Source organism: Typha latifolia, chromosome 13 (genome assembly GCF_019914945.1).
Source record: "Typha latifolia isolate L0001 chromosome 13, TyphaL0001v2, whole genome shotgun sequence".
Lineage (NCBI taxonomy): Eukaryota > Viridiplantae > Streptophyta > Magnoliopsida > Poales > Typhaceae > Typha > Typha latifolia.
Window position 1 is genome coordinate 1,138,911 of NC_133098.1, and position 14,068 is coordinate 1,152,978.

The 14,068-nt window shown below is 38.0% G+C and overlaps 2 protein-coding genes across 6 annotated transcripts; one reads left to right on the forward strand and one right to left on the reverse strand.

Moving 5' to 3' along the window:
- Positions 1–57: 57 nt before the first annotated feature.
- Positions 58–4,277, reverse strand: LOC140800422 (TORTIFOLIA1-like protein 3). 2 transcript variants are annotated; one of them, XM_073155209.1, is made up of 5 exons: positions 3,218–4,277; positions 3,002–3,128; positions 2,042–2,607; positions 989–1,419; positions 58–579 (listed from the first exon to the last, which is right to left on the reverse strand). In XM_073155209.1, exons 1-5 carry the CDS (start codon positions 4,028–4,030, stop codon positions 570–572), a joined length of 1,947 nt encoding a protein of 648 aa, XP_073011310.1. In that variant the 5' UTR covers positions 4,031–4,277; the 3' UTR covers positions 58–569. The 2 variants fall into 2 exon arrangements, with proteins under 2 accessions (XP_073011310.1, XP_073011309.1); XM_073155208.1 differs by having other exon boundaries at positions 989–1,440.
- A 4,336-nt stretch (positions 4,278–8,613) lies between these two features.
- On the forward strand, positions 8,614–14,063 carry LOC140799984 (uncharacterized). Of its 4 annotated transcripts, XM_073154592.1 has the most exons (10): positions 8,614–8,708; positions 8,785–8,954; positions 9,041–9,103; positions 9,237–9,256; positions 9,357–9,401; positions 10,401–10,468; positions 11,001–11,122; positions 11,446–11,534; positions 11,714–11,872; positions 13,930–14,063. In XM_073154592.1, the coding sequence occupies exons 1-9, from the start codon at positions 8,636–8,638 to the stop codon at positions 11,829–11,831; spliced, it is 768 nt and encodes a 255-aa protein (XP_073010693.1). In that variant the 5' UTR covers positions 8,614–8,635; the 3' UTR covers positions 11,832–11,872; positions 13,930–14,063. The 4 variants fall into 4 exon arrangements, with proteins under 4 accessions (XP_073010693.1, XP_073010694.1, XP_073010692.1 ...); XM_073154593.1 differs by lacking the exon at positions 11,446–11,534 and having other exon boundaries at positions 11,725–11,872; XM_073154591.1 differs by lacking the exon at positions 13,930–14,063 and having other exon boundaries at positions 11,714–11,948.
- Positions 14,064–14,068: the final 5 nt, after the last annotated feature.

Here is a 14,068-nt window from a genome sequence, read left to right on the forward strand (position 1 = left end):
TTTATACATATATATTATAAATTAGATTATTAGATTTCTGGCTCTCTGCTCATGATGTTGCTATAACACGCAGAATGGAGAGGTATGGCGTATGCCATGCGATCCATTCTCATTTATTTCCAATCTCGGAAAGAAAATAATCTAAAACATTATCCGTAAACTTGTAAAAGACACCTTTTCAATTACCACATTCAGAGAAGCAATCCCACTACCTTCTACAATTATGTACAAAACTACGTAATAACACTGCCTTCTGAGGAAGCCCGTGGACAACAAAATATGATCATTTGTATGCGACAACCAGGTAGTGGTGATGGTGATGATGATATGCTTGCACAATAATTCATAACCTGGTTTGGTAATCAACTTGTACTAAATACAGCATCCTGCAACACAAATCCTTGCTTCATACGAGAATATCAGAGTCTGGAAGTTGATTCCCATTGAAGGGCTTCACGTCTCATGCTATTGGTGCCGAGGGGAAAAGAAATCCGATCCGGCGACTGAAACACCCTGCTATGGTATCTCACCTTCTAACCCAAATTGTTTATGTAACACCCTGGACCTCTCTATGCAGTTCTGAAATAAATGAAGAAAATTTTACATAAGCAATTAATGAATGGAGAAAAGGAGGCTTTTTAGGGAAAGCAACAGAGATTTAGTGCAAATTAGGCCCAAATCATTCCCTAAAATGAGCTAGGCAAAAGAATTATGGTGCAAACTTGACTTGGATGGAATCTGCAATGTATTTTTAAGTAAACTCTACCAGTGGAGACACCATAACTGCACTACTGTGATAAATTGAAACAAGCTCCCAGGATATACTAGTGGTTAGTTTTACAATGCACTAGTAGTAGTTAGTTTTCTAATTTTCTTCTGCAAATTTCCTTTGCTTTGCTACACACCCTGACATAAACTTCTAGCACAATTCTGAGAAAGAGGGGAACATAGGTCACAGTGCAAAAAGGAAAGGAAACTGATAGTATACCTGATCATTTGAGGAGCCAAATCCTGCTTCCTGCCATCTTGAGCATGTATATTTCCTGTATCATGACTTCCACTCTTCATTCTCTGCGGAGTAATCTCTGCTGTTGCTCTTGATTGAGGATTAATCTCAGCTAATGGGTTGACAACAACTCCGCCCTGAAGTCCAAACCTCTGCTTATCCCACTTATATAGAGTCCTGCCCTCCTCATGTAGATTTTGTATATCAGAAATGGAGAACCTAGAAGAGTATCTTCCTTCATGTCTTCTCCAGAATTTCCCGCTAAGGAATTCCGTTCCAGGCAATCTGCAGCATGTATTTACTTCGGGATCATTGTTCAGCATCCTTCCTGAAGGGACAGCTATGTCGCGGGAAATCTCATCCAGTGCCATCTCTAAGCCATGCACTCGTGTCTCCAGAGAATGTATGCCATTCTGTGAGTTCCCAATAAATCTCTGATAAGAAACCAAAAATAGAAACATGAATCCACCGGATAAATTTATAGCACAGGTGCTCTAACAGTCACAATGAACAGAGGAAAGATAACAATGCAGGTCATGATCAATATAAGTGTTCCTTGTGTTCATATCTGTGTCACCATGTGAGAGATACAAAATTTTATTCTTAATCCTAGGCTTAAGTGGTATATTTTGCAACAAAATGGGAAACTTCAACAACACAAACATGACTTATAAGTAAAGACCCCATCCCTGCTAGACACTCTGGTCCTCGTTATGAACACCTATATCACCTTGACAAAACGGTATTCTAAGATTGGGATGGCTAGTACAAAGTAACTAATAGTGGAATTTAATTATGAAAGTTTCAAGATGTTAATCCCAATATTATTTTGGCACACATCAAAATCTCATAAACCCACTTTGGATGCCAAAAGCTGCTAACGTCAACATGCTATTAACAATAAGTTCACATTACAAATGCAACATAATGTAACCCGTGCAATAATCAATAACATACAGAAATTATTTATAGCTCAAATTTGCAATGCAACTATAAAAGCTATTCTGAATTGATTAACATGTCAAAAGATGTTACCTGGAGAAGATCTAATAAACTGGACTGTTGGTTCTCAATCTGAACTAACTGCATCCTAATCAGCGACAAGTCTCCATCTTTATGACCTGCGTTAAGTTCATTGGATATATCTTCTGCTTCTGCGGTTGATTCCAAGATTTCATTCTCCTGACACGGAACCACTCTTGCCCCTGACTTCAGCCCAACCAGCATACTTCCTTTCTCCTCACAGTTCTTCTCAAACAGCATCCGTCTTGCTTCTAACCTGGATCTAACATTGCTCTCGAAACCCCCTTGCTCTTTCTGAAGCTTGTTCTCATTCACAACTTTAGCCGGAGTATTTGCAACAGAAATTTCAACCTTCCAGTCAGATGCTTTCGTCCGGTCTGCCTTGTGAGATAAAGGAGGTGACAACTTCTTATTCCTAATAGAAGGAGCATTTTTCCTGGCTGTGATGATGGGTGAGGCATCAGGTGGAGGAGATCTGCTTGATGAGAATCTACTTTTCTTTGCGATAAAAGGAGAAGTAGATCGAACTGAACTGGGGCTTAATGAAGCAGTCGGATGTCGCTCATCGCTTCCATTTTCTGTAACATCAAAAATTACAAGTGGAGGAAGTCAAATTTTCGCATCCATAACATAATTAAACTGTGTTCATGAAGGTTTCAAAGACGAAACTGGAACCTAAGGACAAACAGAAGAGACTGCCAATGTTGGCTCACACCAAATGCATCTAGGAGAGAAAAAGAAAGAATTTGATATATCAAATTGCACCGCAAGTTTGCAGTAACATTATGGATCTAGATTTAGTGATTAAACTTACTAAGCTTCAAAAAATTTAGAATAGAATGTATAGATACCAAGTAGAACCAAATTTACTGCAAATCTCATGGTCAGACAAGCAGGTGATCCAGCAATGCTCTACCAACAAAAAGAGGGAGTAAGGAAAACAAAGGAACTGATAGAGAACCAATTCATCACCTCGGGGGGAAGAATTAGGTTGCAATTTTTTTGACACTGGAGTGGCATTTGACGCACTATCGACAGAAGAAGGAATCTCTTTCCACACATCAAGCATTCGATTCATGGAATCTCTCACGATCTTTACCTGCATTGCCGAAATCAGATCTCAGAATCACTCGTTCCAAAGCAAGATCTAAGAATCAGATCTTAAAAAAAAACAAACAAACAAAATACCTTGTCAAATCTCCTAGATTCAAAAGAGGAGATGCAAGAAGACTTGAACCCAACCAAGAGATCCTTCTCGGAGACCGCGACGACCGCGAGCGCCTCTGCTGCGGCCTTCCTCGCCGCCCAGTCCTCGCTGGCGAGGAACTCAACTAGGCAAGGAACAAGGACCCCGACGAGTGCCGGCGCGGCGGCGCCGCCGGCAGCGGCAACGCTACCGAGGAGTGAGATCAGCGGGGCCTTTGCCTTGAACGCATTGCTCCGGACGAGCTTCACGAGTCGAGGGAGGAGCTTCTGGAGGTGGTGGGCGAGGTCAGGATAGGCACCAGTGGCATCGACTGCCGCGGCGAGGCAGAGAGCAGCGGAGATCTGTGCATTCTGGTCCTGCTCGTGGAGGAGCGCGTCGGTGAGAGGGCGGAGAAGCACCCCTGCGACGGCCCCGGCTGGTGCGGCGGCAGCGATGGAGCGCACGGCGTCGACGCAGGCGGCGCGGACGGACGAGTCCGGATCCCGGAGCCGGCGGAGGGCCGCGGAGAGCATGCGCGGGAGATGCGGCGCGATGGCGGCTGCGGGGTGGGAATTCGAGATCAGAGAGATAAGCCGAAGAGACTGGCGGCGTAGCGGGGTCTTATCCGTCGGTCGTGTGTCAGAGATCGCCGACAAGAACGGCGGCAGCGCGTCGGGGGTCAACGACCGGGCGATGGATTCGAGCTCATTCGCCGCCATTGCCTCCGTATCGCGATCAGACAACTTATTCAAGCAGCGGTTCACCCGCTGCTTCATCGGCTCGCCAGCCCCGGCCCCAGCGCCGCCTCCGCCCATATAGGAAATGGCTTCTCTTCTTTGTCTACTCCAATGGAAACGAGAAGAAGGGAAGGAGAAGCATCTAAGTGGAAAGTGGTGGGTTAACTACTGAGAGGAATGAAGGCTATTATTACTTATTAGTAGGTGGCGGTTGAGAAGAGAGGATGAGAGATGGGGAGGGACCGAGACCCAGACACAGACCCAGACCCAGACCGATAGATGAGCTCTTCTTCCTTTTTCCCACTCTTACGCTATCTTTAAGGCTTCTCCCTTTTTTCCATCCATCTATCAAACTATATATGACTGGGCTAATGAGTGACAAAGATTCAAATGGTGGGCTGTGGAATTCTATGCTCTTTGTATCTTCTTGGATAAATAACATTAGTGTTGCAGGTGTCTGCGTTGTATTTGGCATAAATGCACATGCCACTCATGTTATGTGACAGATGATTTAGCTTCTAAGATAACTTTTATCTTTTTCATTCCTTTAAATTTAAAAAAAAAAATCAAACAGTAGAAAATAAACCAGTGGATCTATGCGAAGAATGGCAATAATTGAGGGGGGTATAACTATCCCTAATAATCGCCAAAAAGAGGGGTTAATTTGGATATATATATAAAAAAAAAAACAAAGGGTTGAATCAGAAATTTACGATGTGAGTTTTGTAATTTAGAGACGCCGGAGTTAACGGCACATCATATATATATATATATATATATATATATATATATATATATATATATCAACATCTGTGAGCATGTGAGAGTAAGACGCGGCTACCGCTACGGATGGTGAGCTGCCCGTGTAGTGAAAGCTACAACCTCCGGTTCACGGGACGGTGGAGTTTGTTGATCTCCTTCTCCTACTCCTACTCTTACTCTTACTACTACTACTCCAACTAGTAAAAGAGACTCGAACCAATGCACCTGTCTCTCAAACATAATATAAAATCTCACACACAAATGCCAAGAAGTCCTACGAGATTGTAATTGGCATTCTCTGATAATAAATTTAATCCTTTATACTACTCCCATTCTTTTATAATGAACAATAAAGTGACTACATTCAGAGGGCCTTTACCTCTCTTGTCTATGGATATATAGTCATTTCTTGGCTGCAGTCTGCCTCTGTGGATGGATAAAATGTCATTTTCTAATGTATTGCTGGGTGAGCAAAAGACACGAAGCCATGACCCATGTGAGCTGCTTTTAAGAAAAACAAAGCTAGCCCTCAACTCAAACAACTATGTCGACTAGTCTTATTACCTGTTTGGAAACAAGGGCCAATATTACTACCATTTATGGTTCTTGAATAGGCCAAGACAAATGTGGAAAAGTTTCTGCTATAGGTTGGATTCTCTCCATAAATAAATTTATAGATTCCCAGGTAAAAAGTATATATAACAACAGAGTTGAACTGACAACTTTATGCTCAAGAATTATGTGAAAATTGATTGGTACATGTCTTTGTTCTTTCAAAGTAACTTTTACATTTTGACATACATTTCATGTATACATTTACACTCTAAAATTGAGCTTTGGCACTAAAGTTCAACAAGCAATGGTTTCAAAGTATAAGCTGGAGTTGATTCAGGGGTTGCAACTTGCAACTTTTGCTGCGACAAATTAAGAGTGGGTCCTCTAATCCTTCTGGAGGAAAGAAAAAGAAAGGGAAAGGAAAATAAATATTATTCAGTTCATTTGCACCTTTTATATATATATATATATGGGCTTCGTTTCATTATTGTAACGAAAAGTTTTGCCACGTGATAACTACTATACAACGAGCATATAATTAATATACATCATTAACATATAATTAATATATGATAAAAATAACATTCAGAATAAATAAATAAATAGCTTATTAATTTCTTCTTAACATAGAAATAGACAGAAAAAGGAGTTAAATCGCAGAGCCCACTTGCTACTTTCAGATCCAGGAATCAACAAATACAAACAATTGACAAGTCGTTATACTTGCAGAAAACTCCACAGGTAGATGATTAGAATCAACTGTAACTAGAAAGGACACAGTAAAAGTATTAATTTGCATGTAAGCATTTTATCCAATGGCAGCCACGTAACCGAGAAGAAAATCTCTCATCTTATCCAAATCGGTTTTATTCCGATGTTTATCCATCCAGTTATCTATCCCTCTGCTATCGCATGTGCTGCTGCCTAGTAGTGCGACGTGAATGCATGTGACTTGCATGGTCTTTTTTTTGTTGGCTTTTACGCCACAAGACATTCTCCAATTTTTAGTTTATAATTCATGTATATGTTCTTCCCCACCACATATATGGCTAGCTATAGGGCATGGTGACCCATATCATAACCCCTCCCTAGTCTCCTTTAATTCATTGCCATATCCTATGCATGCATCCTCATGGGCATGTACCCTTAAAATTGCAATCTTGCAAAAGTCCAACCACAACATAAAAACCTCAGACCTTTTAACGGCTTAAATTAGTTGGTGAATTAACATAGTATTAAAGTGAATAAGACATCACATATCAATCCTTATTATACGTTTTTTTTTTTAATATTTGATTGTTTAAGCTACCTTTATATCATCATGGTAGAATAAGACTAAGTTACCAGGTTTACATCAAACTTTAGTTGAAGTTGGATTGTCAAGTATCTTGTATTGTGACATGTATCAAGAAAGAAGAGTGATTAAGTCTGTTGATGCCTCATGTCATGTGGTCCGGCCCCTAGGGAGCATAATCCAATGGCATAATCCAATGGATTAGATTATGTTAGGCTTCAAAAGGCTTCAATAATCCCCACATGGGGTGACTGCAATCATGGTTTCATGTTTATGAGGCCATGTGCATCATGGCCCCAAAACCACCAACGATACTTTATCTGTACTAAAACATGAGACTAAGCATGATTAAGATCAAACGCTAGCTAGGAGTTTGTTTCCACTGTTTGTTTTTTTCTCATATATTTTACTATTCATCAGAGCTTAAGCTCTACAAACCCACATGGAAGTTGTAATCAATGGCTAAGTTTCTTTTTTCTAGTCAAAGACAGAATGGTATCCCCCTTTAATAATGCAAGGCCTTAGATTGCCAGAGGAAATAATTGAATGGCATTCCTCTTTGGTTGCATACTTCCTCAAATTTGTTAATGTAGCTAGCTATCATTAGTGATGTTGGTTTGCTGTCATAAATACTGGGCCTATTTTAGATGTTCTGAAATATTGGAAGCATTCAATATATATATATATATATATATATGCAACTTGCATTTTGTTTTTGATCTGGAGCTCATGATGATTCCTGCTCGCTTTGCAGTGAAATAACTTTCAGTGCATGCAAAAACCTTGCAGTGAAATAGACAGCATTGCCGACTTATATTCATTTCACAAGTTTAAGGCCTATGAAGTTTATATTACATGTAAGACAAAAGATGTACAGGGTTAAGATTTCAATCAAATTCTGGAGAAGCCATCAATAATTCTAAGAGGCTATGATGGTGACTAGCCTCCTAATTGAAGAAAACTAGTACTATAAATTGAAGAAAACATTTCATTTATTCATAAAATTATTATTTTTCTTATTTACATAAATCTTCATCAACGCTAATAAGATTATCACACCTCCTCATAAATAAATTAATTTTATCTTTATTTACGAGTTATGTGCGAACTAAATGCCACTTTTTTTTATATTATGCATTTATTGGATAAGGTAGCTCATTACTTATCTCAATTATAGTGATTTTTAACCTGCGTAGCAGGTGGCCTAAATGTGACTTATTTGCAAAGCTCAATCAGGTGTTACCAAATAATAGACCCACAGCTACTTAGATTCCAAAATAATTTTGGGACCAGCCCATAGTCCAGCATGTACTTTTTTTTTTTGGTAATATTTAATATAGATTATAACTTTTATAACTATAGACTAGATAAAGAGATTAGTTTTACTTGATATATAAGTCTGATAACTCTACAGCAAACCTAAACTATACACATAAAATACTTTAGAAGAAATTTCACTGAATATTAATCTCAATGTTTATAGAGCAATTAAAATTCACAAGTTATGACTTCTATTATGAACCGATAAAACTCAATCAAATGGTTAATTCTATGACTCAACCACTAGGTGGACTTATTTCTATATATGTAGGGTGATGATGGGGACCCATGCTCTTCTTTTGTTATTTACGGACAAATGTAAATTAAATTAAGAACAATCAAGTCAAGACAATGATATTAGAGCGACCTTCACATCTAATAGCTCACATTTCTCTGTCATTATTGTCAAAGAGTGTGCGAAATTAGCATGGGTGGTTGAAGAGAATAAAAAAGTATTTGAAGAGTTGGATATTATAAAAGAAGTATGAAATATTTGACGTCTTATAATTTCAGGGAGTAAAACGTAAAAAAAGGGCTCCTACGACCACTGCATTTTACTTGTGTATGACAACAAATTGTAACTGTTCAGACTCGATCCCGGGAGTTACGGGATCTCTGTTTATTCGGATCCTCGTTCTCGATCGGGGTCACATATTTCGCACAATCCGACCCGTAACCAACAGGTATAAATAGATATTTGAAATACTTGGCAGCACAAAGCGGGAAAAAAAAAATCAAGCGCTCTCGATTCAATGGCGAACGGCGAATCCCAGAAGCAACTCCTCTCGCTAATCCGCGAATTCGCCAGCGAGAAGTCCCATGGAGGTAAACCCTAGATTTCCTCCCTCGTCCTCTCCCCTCTCTCTCTCTCCAATCAAACATTCTCTCTTCCTCGATCCAGAGCGTAGGGTTTCGGATCTGAAGAAACGTATTCTCGAGATCCAATGCGATCTCGATGCCGCGAACGCCGATCTCGATAGAGCCAAGATGTCCAAAGAGACGGCGGAGCAGGAGTTCCGTGGATCTCAAGTCCAGCTCGTCATGACCGACGCCTCGATCCAAGTCCTACAGGTGTTAATCTTTGTGTGAAACAGTATGATTAGATCTGCAATTAACTTATCTGATAAGTTTATTTTGTTTTTTTGAGGGGGTAGTAGGCAAGGGTAGCTCATCTACAAGTGGAGATATCAAAGATTCGATCAGATCTCGCAAAGCTCAAGGTCTGGATTGAGGAATCAGAGTTTCTCTTCATTTACTAGTCATATGCCAACTTTTGTATGGTTTATTTGTTCTTTTACTTGATTTGGATTTCGTGGTTATGTACTCTTCTTTGTTGCTGTTGTTGTCTCAAAGAACGAAGAGGACACTGAGCGGTACATGCTTACCCTGAACTCTTGCTTCAGTTTGTGCGTTCTTGCTACTTCTCTGCTTCTACTGTAACAAACGCCTGATGTTACTGCTTTGTTGATATAGAGATATATTTATTAGCAAGATGGCTGATATGAATGTGAAAATAAGGTCAGTCCTACTTGAGCTGTGCATATTTTATTCCACTTGCTAATTTCTATTACATGCACAATCTGTGAAGTTGTTTAATACTTGCATCACTTGAAAAGTTGTTTAGTAGGCTGTATATGTTGTGATGGTATTGCCGCTCCTTGTGAGTTGCTTTACCGTGCACTGTAGGTAACATATATTGTGTTCCTGAGTTTGCATGCGAATTTGATACATGCTCCTCAGATGATGTCCTTGTAGGAATACCGAAGGAACTCGACTGCATGCTTCTCAGAAACATTTAGATATTAGTATTTAGTAGTTGATAGTAATGTTGGAGGACACCTGGATACCAGGTTATGGCAAACCTGCCTGATATCAATTACATTACTTTTAGACATCCATTCTTGACTTGTAAGGGATGCTACTTGAGACCCTTTCACCATGGATGTTTTTGTTATTCAATGAATCAGTGATCAAGTAGCTCTTTTTTGAAAATGGAATCTAACAAGTTTCTTTAGCTTAATGTTGATAATGAAATCTATTAATTGTTTAATTTTGTAAGAACTTTGTCCAATTTGCTTTTATCCACGAATCCGTGACTGTCAATTCTTGTATCAGGTGCACTAGACTTTTGATTTATTCTTCCTGATTGTTATGGTCGATCTTCATCCCACTTTGAGCTATTGGTCTACAATGATTCCAAAGGAACAAAGATAAACTACTTTTAATATATTCACTAGTGAATGCCCCTGATTAGTGGACATGAATATCTATATCCATGTAATCTCAGTGTTCTCATAACATTGTTTTAGTAGCAAATGTTAGAATGGCCTTACACGCTTGTTTTATCATCTTTTGAAAAGCTCTTAATGATGCTTCAATTATGGAACAACACCTCAAATATCTTTCAACTGATCACATTATGCTTATGCCACAGAGTGGTATGTTGATGGATTGTGTGTGTTTGTGTAGTTATGTTTGCTTCTAAGATCTGACAATGCTTAGTATTAATTTCTCCAGGAAATTTTGGGAGATATGTTTCCAAGAGTTCATGAAACAAGAGTCTCACGAACTTCTGCATGATAAAGGCAAGTGACCTGCAATCTTATCAATTACTTGGATAGGCTTAGTTGTGTGAGATAATCATTTTTCAGTCATTCACTGATCAGTGAAGTTTCCTTTAGGTGGATGTTAATACCAGTGTTGTTTCACAAATCCCCTTTGGTTTTTTGTGGTAATACTCACTAGTTTATTTTTTTTGCAATACTATTTTATTTTAATTACTATGCCTAAAAACATTTTAGATATAAATGATTATTAAATTCCTTTCAGAAGTTGATTTCCATAAATGTAATTTGATATACATCCATAGTTGGACATTTTTAATTGAAATACACATATGTACACTGAGATCATAAAGTTATCTTTGATGTCTTAATATCTCATTCAGCTTTATGCATGCTTATATATTTAAAGGCAACTGCTAGTTTGACAATTAAGTTCAGCTTAGCTCTGTATTCTTTTCCTGCTCTGGGAAGTGAAATTGAGTAATATACTAATATCCTCTGATGTTTCATGTTTCTCTTTATGAAATTCTGACATGTATCATGGACAAAACAGGTGAAGAGGTTAGCAGTGAGGAAAATAACATAAAAGCTTTAGAGGATAAGATCAAGAGCATTGATGCTCAGATACATAAGTTGGACTCAGATTACCATAGAGAATTACATGATCATGATAAGGTCAGTTCCTTTTTCTGTCATGCATGTAAAACATACATATATTCTAAAAGATTACAATATCTAATATGAGGAATGCAATCCTTATCTGTATGCAACTTGGTTAAGATAGCCGTATACATTCTTCACCACCAAAAACCATGTAGTGGGAACCTAGTGGAATTGGAGCCCTTTTCATGATTATATTGACTTCAAGCAAATGTTTCTGTCAGATCATCAGATGTGATACTCTATGCTAGTTTGAACTTTTATTGCCTACTAAAAGGTTCTCAAAATCCCTTATTGAATATTGTGGTCCAAGCTATTATATGAGACAATTTATACAGGTATGCCAGGAGCTAGCTGATATCAGAAGAAGAGGGATCCTCGTGGATGGTGTTATGGAAGAAACAAAGATATTGAAGGAGTTGTCGGGATATCCTGATGTGATATTATCTACAATTTTATTAATTTCTCTAAAAAGTATTTATACGCAAATAAATGGAATACAAGCTAACTAATTACCTGATGACAATATTATCTGGCTTAAACTTCATATTAGAATACGGCAACCTTTTACATCTGTTCATTACGAATTTTCTCTAACTGAAACAAGCTGACTACAGAACTGGAAAAAATATATGCTTCACTTGGGGAGGAGCTGCGCAAGAAGTACAGATGTCCCAGCTGTGGATTTAATAACATGGGAGAACTTGAAGAGACGCAAAACTAATGGAAACAATACAACTCCTGCATTATCCTGGTTAAGAGCAGGTATAATTGAATTTTTGTATATAGAACTCTTACGGTGCTACAATAGGTTATATTCTACGATTTCTTGATAGGTTCATATTGCTACTTCCTATACTACATATTTTGTTTTTCAAAAAGATTTGGAGAAACCAAAAAGGAGCAGTAGCTTAGTAGCTAATAAGTGTATCCTACGTAACAGCGAACTATACTATGCCCATCGTTTACCTTGGGATATATTTTAGAACCGTTCTCCCAGTGCAGAGATGAAATAGAAATTTGGCGATTTGATTTAACGGGAATTTTGCAGGATGATTGGCATTTGATAATATTTTCTTTTCTAGATGTTACTCTCGTTCTGCAATGGGCTTATGAAGGCCCAAGCAGAAGTGATTGTTCGAAAAGAGCCAAAGCCCTATGATATAATGTTATTTGACAAAATAACTTAAGCTATTCACGGAAATTACTTTGATTCATGCTTCTCTATATATGTTTTTAGTACTTGTGTGCTGCTAATATTGTTAGAAGCATGCTGGTATATGTTTATCATTTCAAACTTCAATTTGACATGTGAATGGTTGCACTAGTCATGCATATTTTAAGTCATATTCTAACTAACTTCTTCCATCTTGACCATCGAGTTTGGCTAGAATTAATGCATATGTATTCGGTTGAGATAGGCATATACTATTAGTTAAATATGAGGTTTGACTAAATCAAAATCAGACGTGCCTAAATTGCAGGCTCAAAATTTACTTAATTAAAATTGATCTAGTTAGGATTACAATATAAAGGGGCAAGTTGATCACATAATACATCCATATCTATAAGGAAAAACCCATCTCTACTGCATTGGTCATTTGATCGTCAGCAAGGATTCTTTAGAAAAGCTATCTCTTAAGCTTAATCATTTAAAGTTCCCAATATTAAAACATAGTTGATTGTGACTTTCTGCATAATGTAAACATCTTAGAGAGTAAACTTCATCCATTTATTGCGTTGGTTGAAATCCAACATGTAATGAAAATGACAATCAAGTGATTTCATCTCATAGGACTGTGGTGCCTAATTCTACCGTTAGGACTCTAGAATTTTACGTTTATGTTAGTATGGATTGTCCTTTTGTTAGTCTTTTGTATGACTTTGAGATTTGGTACTTGTTCTTTCGCTGTTAGGTAGCTTGTGTAGTTAAGTTAGAGATGACCATTGTCTATTCCCCCTTTTCTTTAGTGTATTAGGCTACTGGATTTGAATGAAATTTTATATTTAAGAGTTTTACCTTCAAAATAAAACTAAAATTAACAAGATAAAAAAAAGTAAGCGAGATTATGCTGTATGAGTAATTTTCTGATTAGAATTCTTACAACATCGATTAAATTGAGATGTCAATAAATTCATATAGTAAAATCACTATCTACTCTGCTTATTTTCTGAGAAATATCCTAACCGGCCTTAGGTCACTTTATGAAAAAAAAACAAGCGTGAATCTCAACACCTCAACATGCATATACGTTCAGAAACCAATCATGATGATGGTGGCCACCATCATGTTACTATACCATGCATGTACGACGGTCCTACAACATAATTGATGGCAATGCCCACATAGATGGGGCACCGACATGCATACACGTACGGAGACCACAAACGATATTACCTCCTCCATGGCTCCATTAAGATGACCAATGCCATATTGCCATGTACGATGCCTCCCTCCTCTTACATCACTGCTGCTCGATGACCTCCCAATCTCCATCATGCATGCCCATATGGATAATGGATGGGGTCACCGACATAACCAATCCATGTATCATGAATGGATTCAAATTCAATATTTCAATTTTTTTTATCATTCATGAGCTCGTATGGCTGAATAATTATTTTGAATTAAACGCCGTCGAAATATGTTCATATTAATCAAATCGAGCCAAGTCATCGAACTACTAAATAATTTTTCTATAATATTATTTGAGGTTGAACTTGAATTCATGACCTCCTTGATTTTGAGTAAATTACCAACTGTACTAGAGTTATCACTTATTTAATATTTCAATTTAGTTTCCACTCAATTGCGCTACCAGGTCAAATTCCCCCAACCTACATAAATGGATAGGGTGCATCCCCGGTTGTATGAACTACTTGCGTCGATTTATTCAACTGTTCATGTCTCCAACAAAAAGTTGTAAATTGGCAAATAGCAAATTCCTTCATCAGGGATTG

Excerpts from the sequence above, each read along its gene's own strand:
- LOC140800422 (XM_073155208.1), bottom strand. The coding sequence starts at position 4,030 with ATGGGCGGAGGCGGCGCTGGGGCCGGGGCTGGCGAGCCGATGAAGCAG. Across the intron at positions 3,129-3,217 it reads AATCTAGGAGATTTGACAAG|GTAAAGATCGTGAGAGATTC; the intron begins GTATTTTGTTTG and ends TCGGCAATGCAG. Across the intron at positions 2,608-3,001 it reads ACCTAATTCTTCCCCCCGAG|AAAATGGAAGCGATGAGCGA; the intron begins GTGATGAATTGG and ends TTGATGTTACAG.
- LOC140799984 (XM_073154590.1), top strand. The coding sequence starts at position 8,636 with ATGGCGAACGGCGAATCCCAGAAGCAACTCCTCTCGCTAATCCGCGAA. Across the intron at positions 9,257-9,356 it reads AACGAAGAGGACACTGAGCG|AGATATATTTATTAGCAAGA; the intron begins GTACATGCTTAC and ends TTGTTGATATAG. Across the intron at positions 9,402-10,400 it reads GATATGAATGTGAAAATAAG|GAAATTTTGGGAGATATGTT; the intron begins GTCAGTCCTACT and ends TAATTTCTCCAG.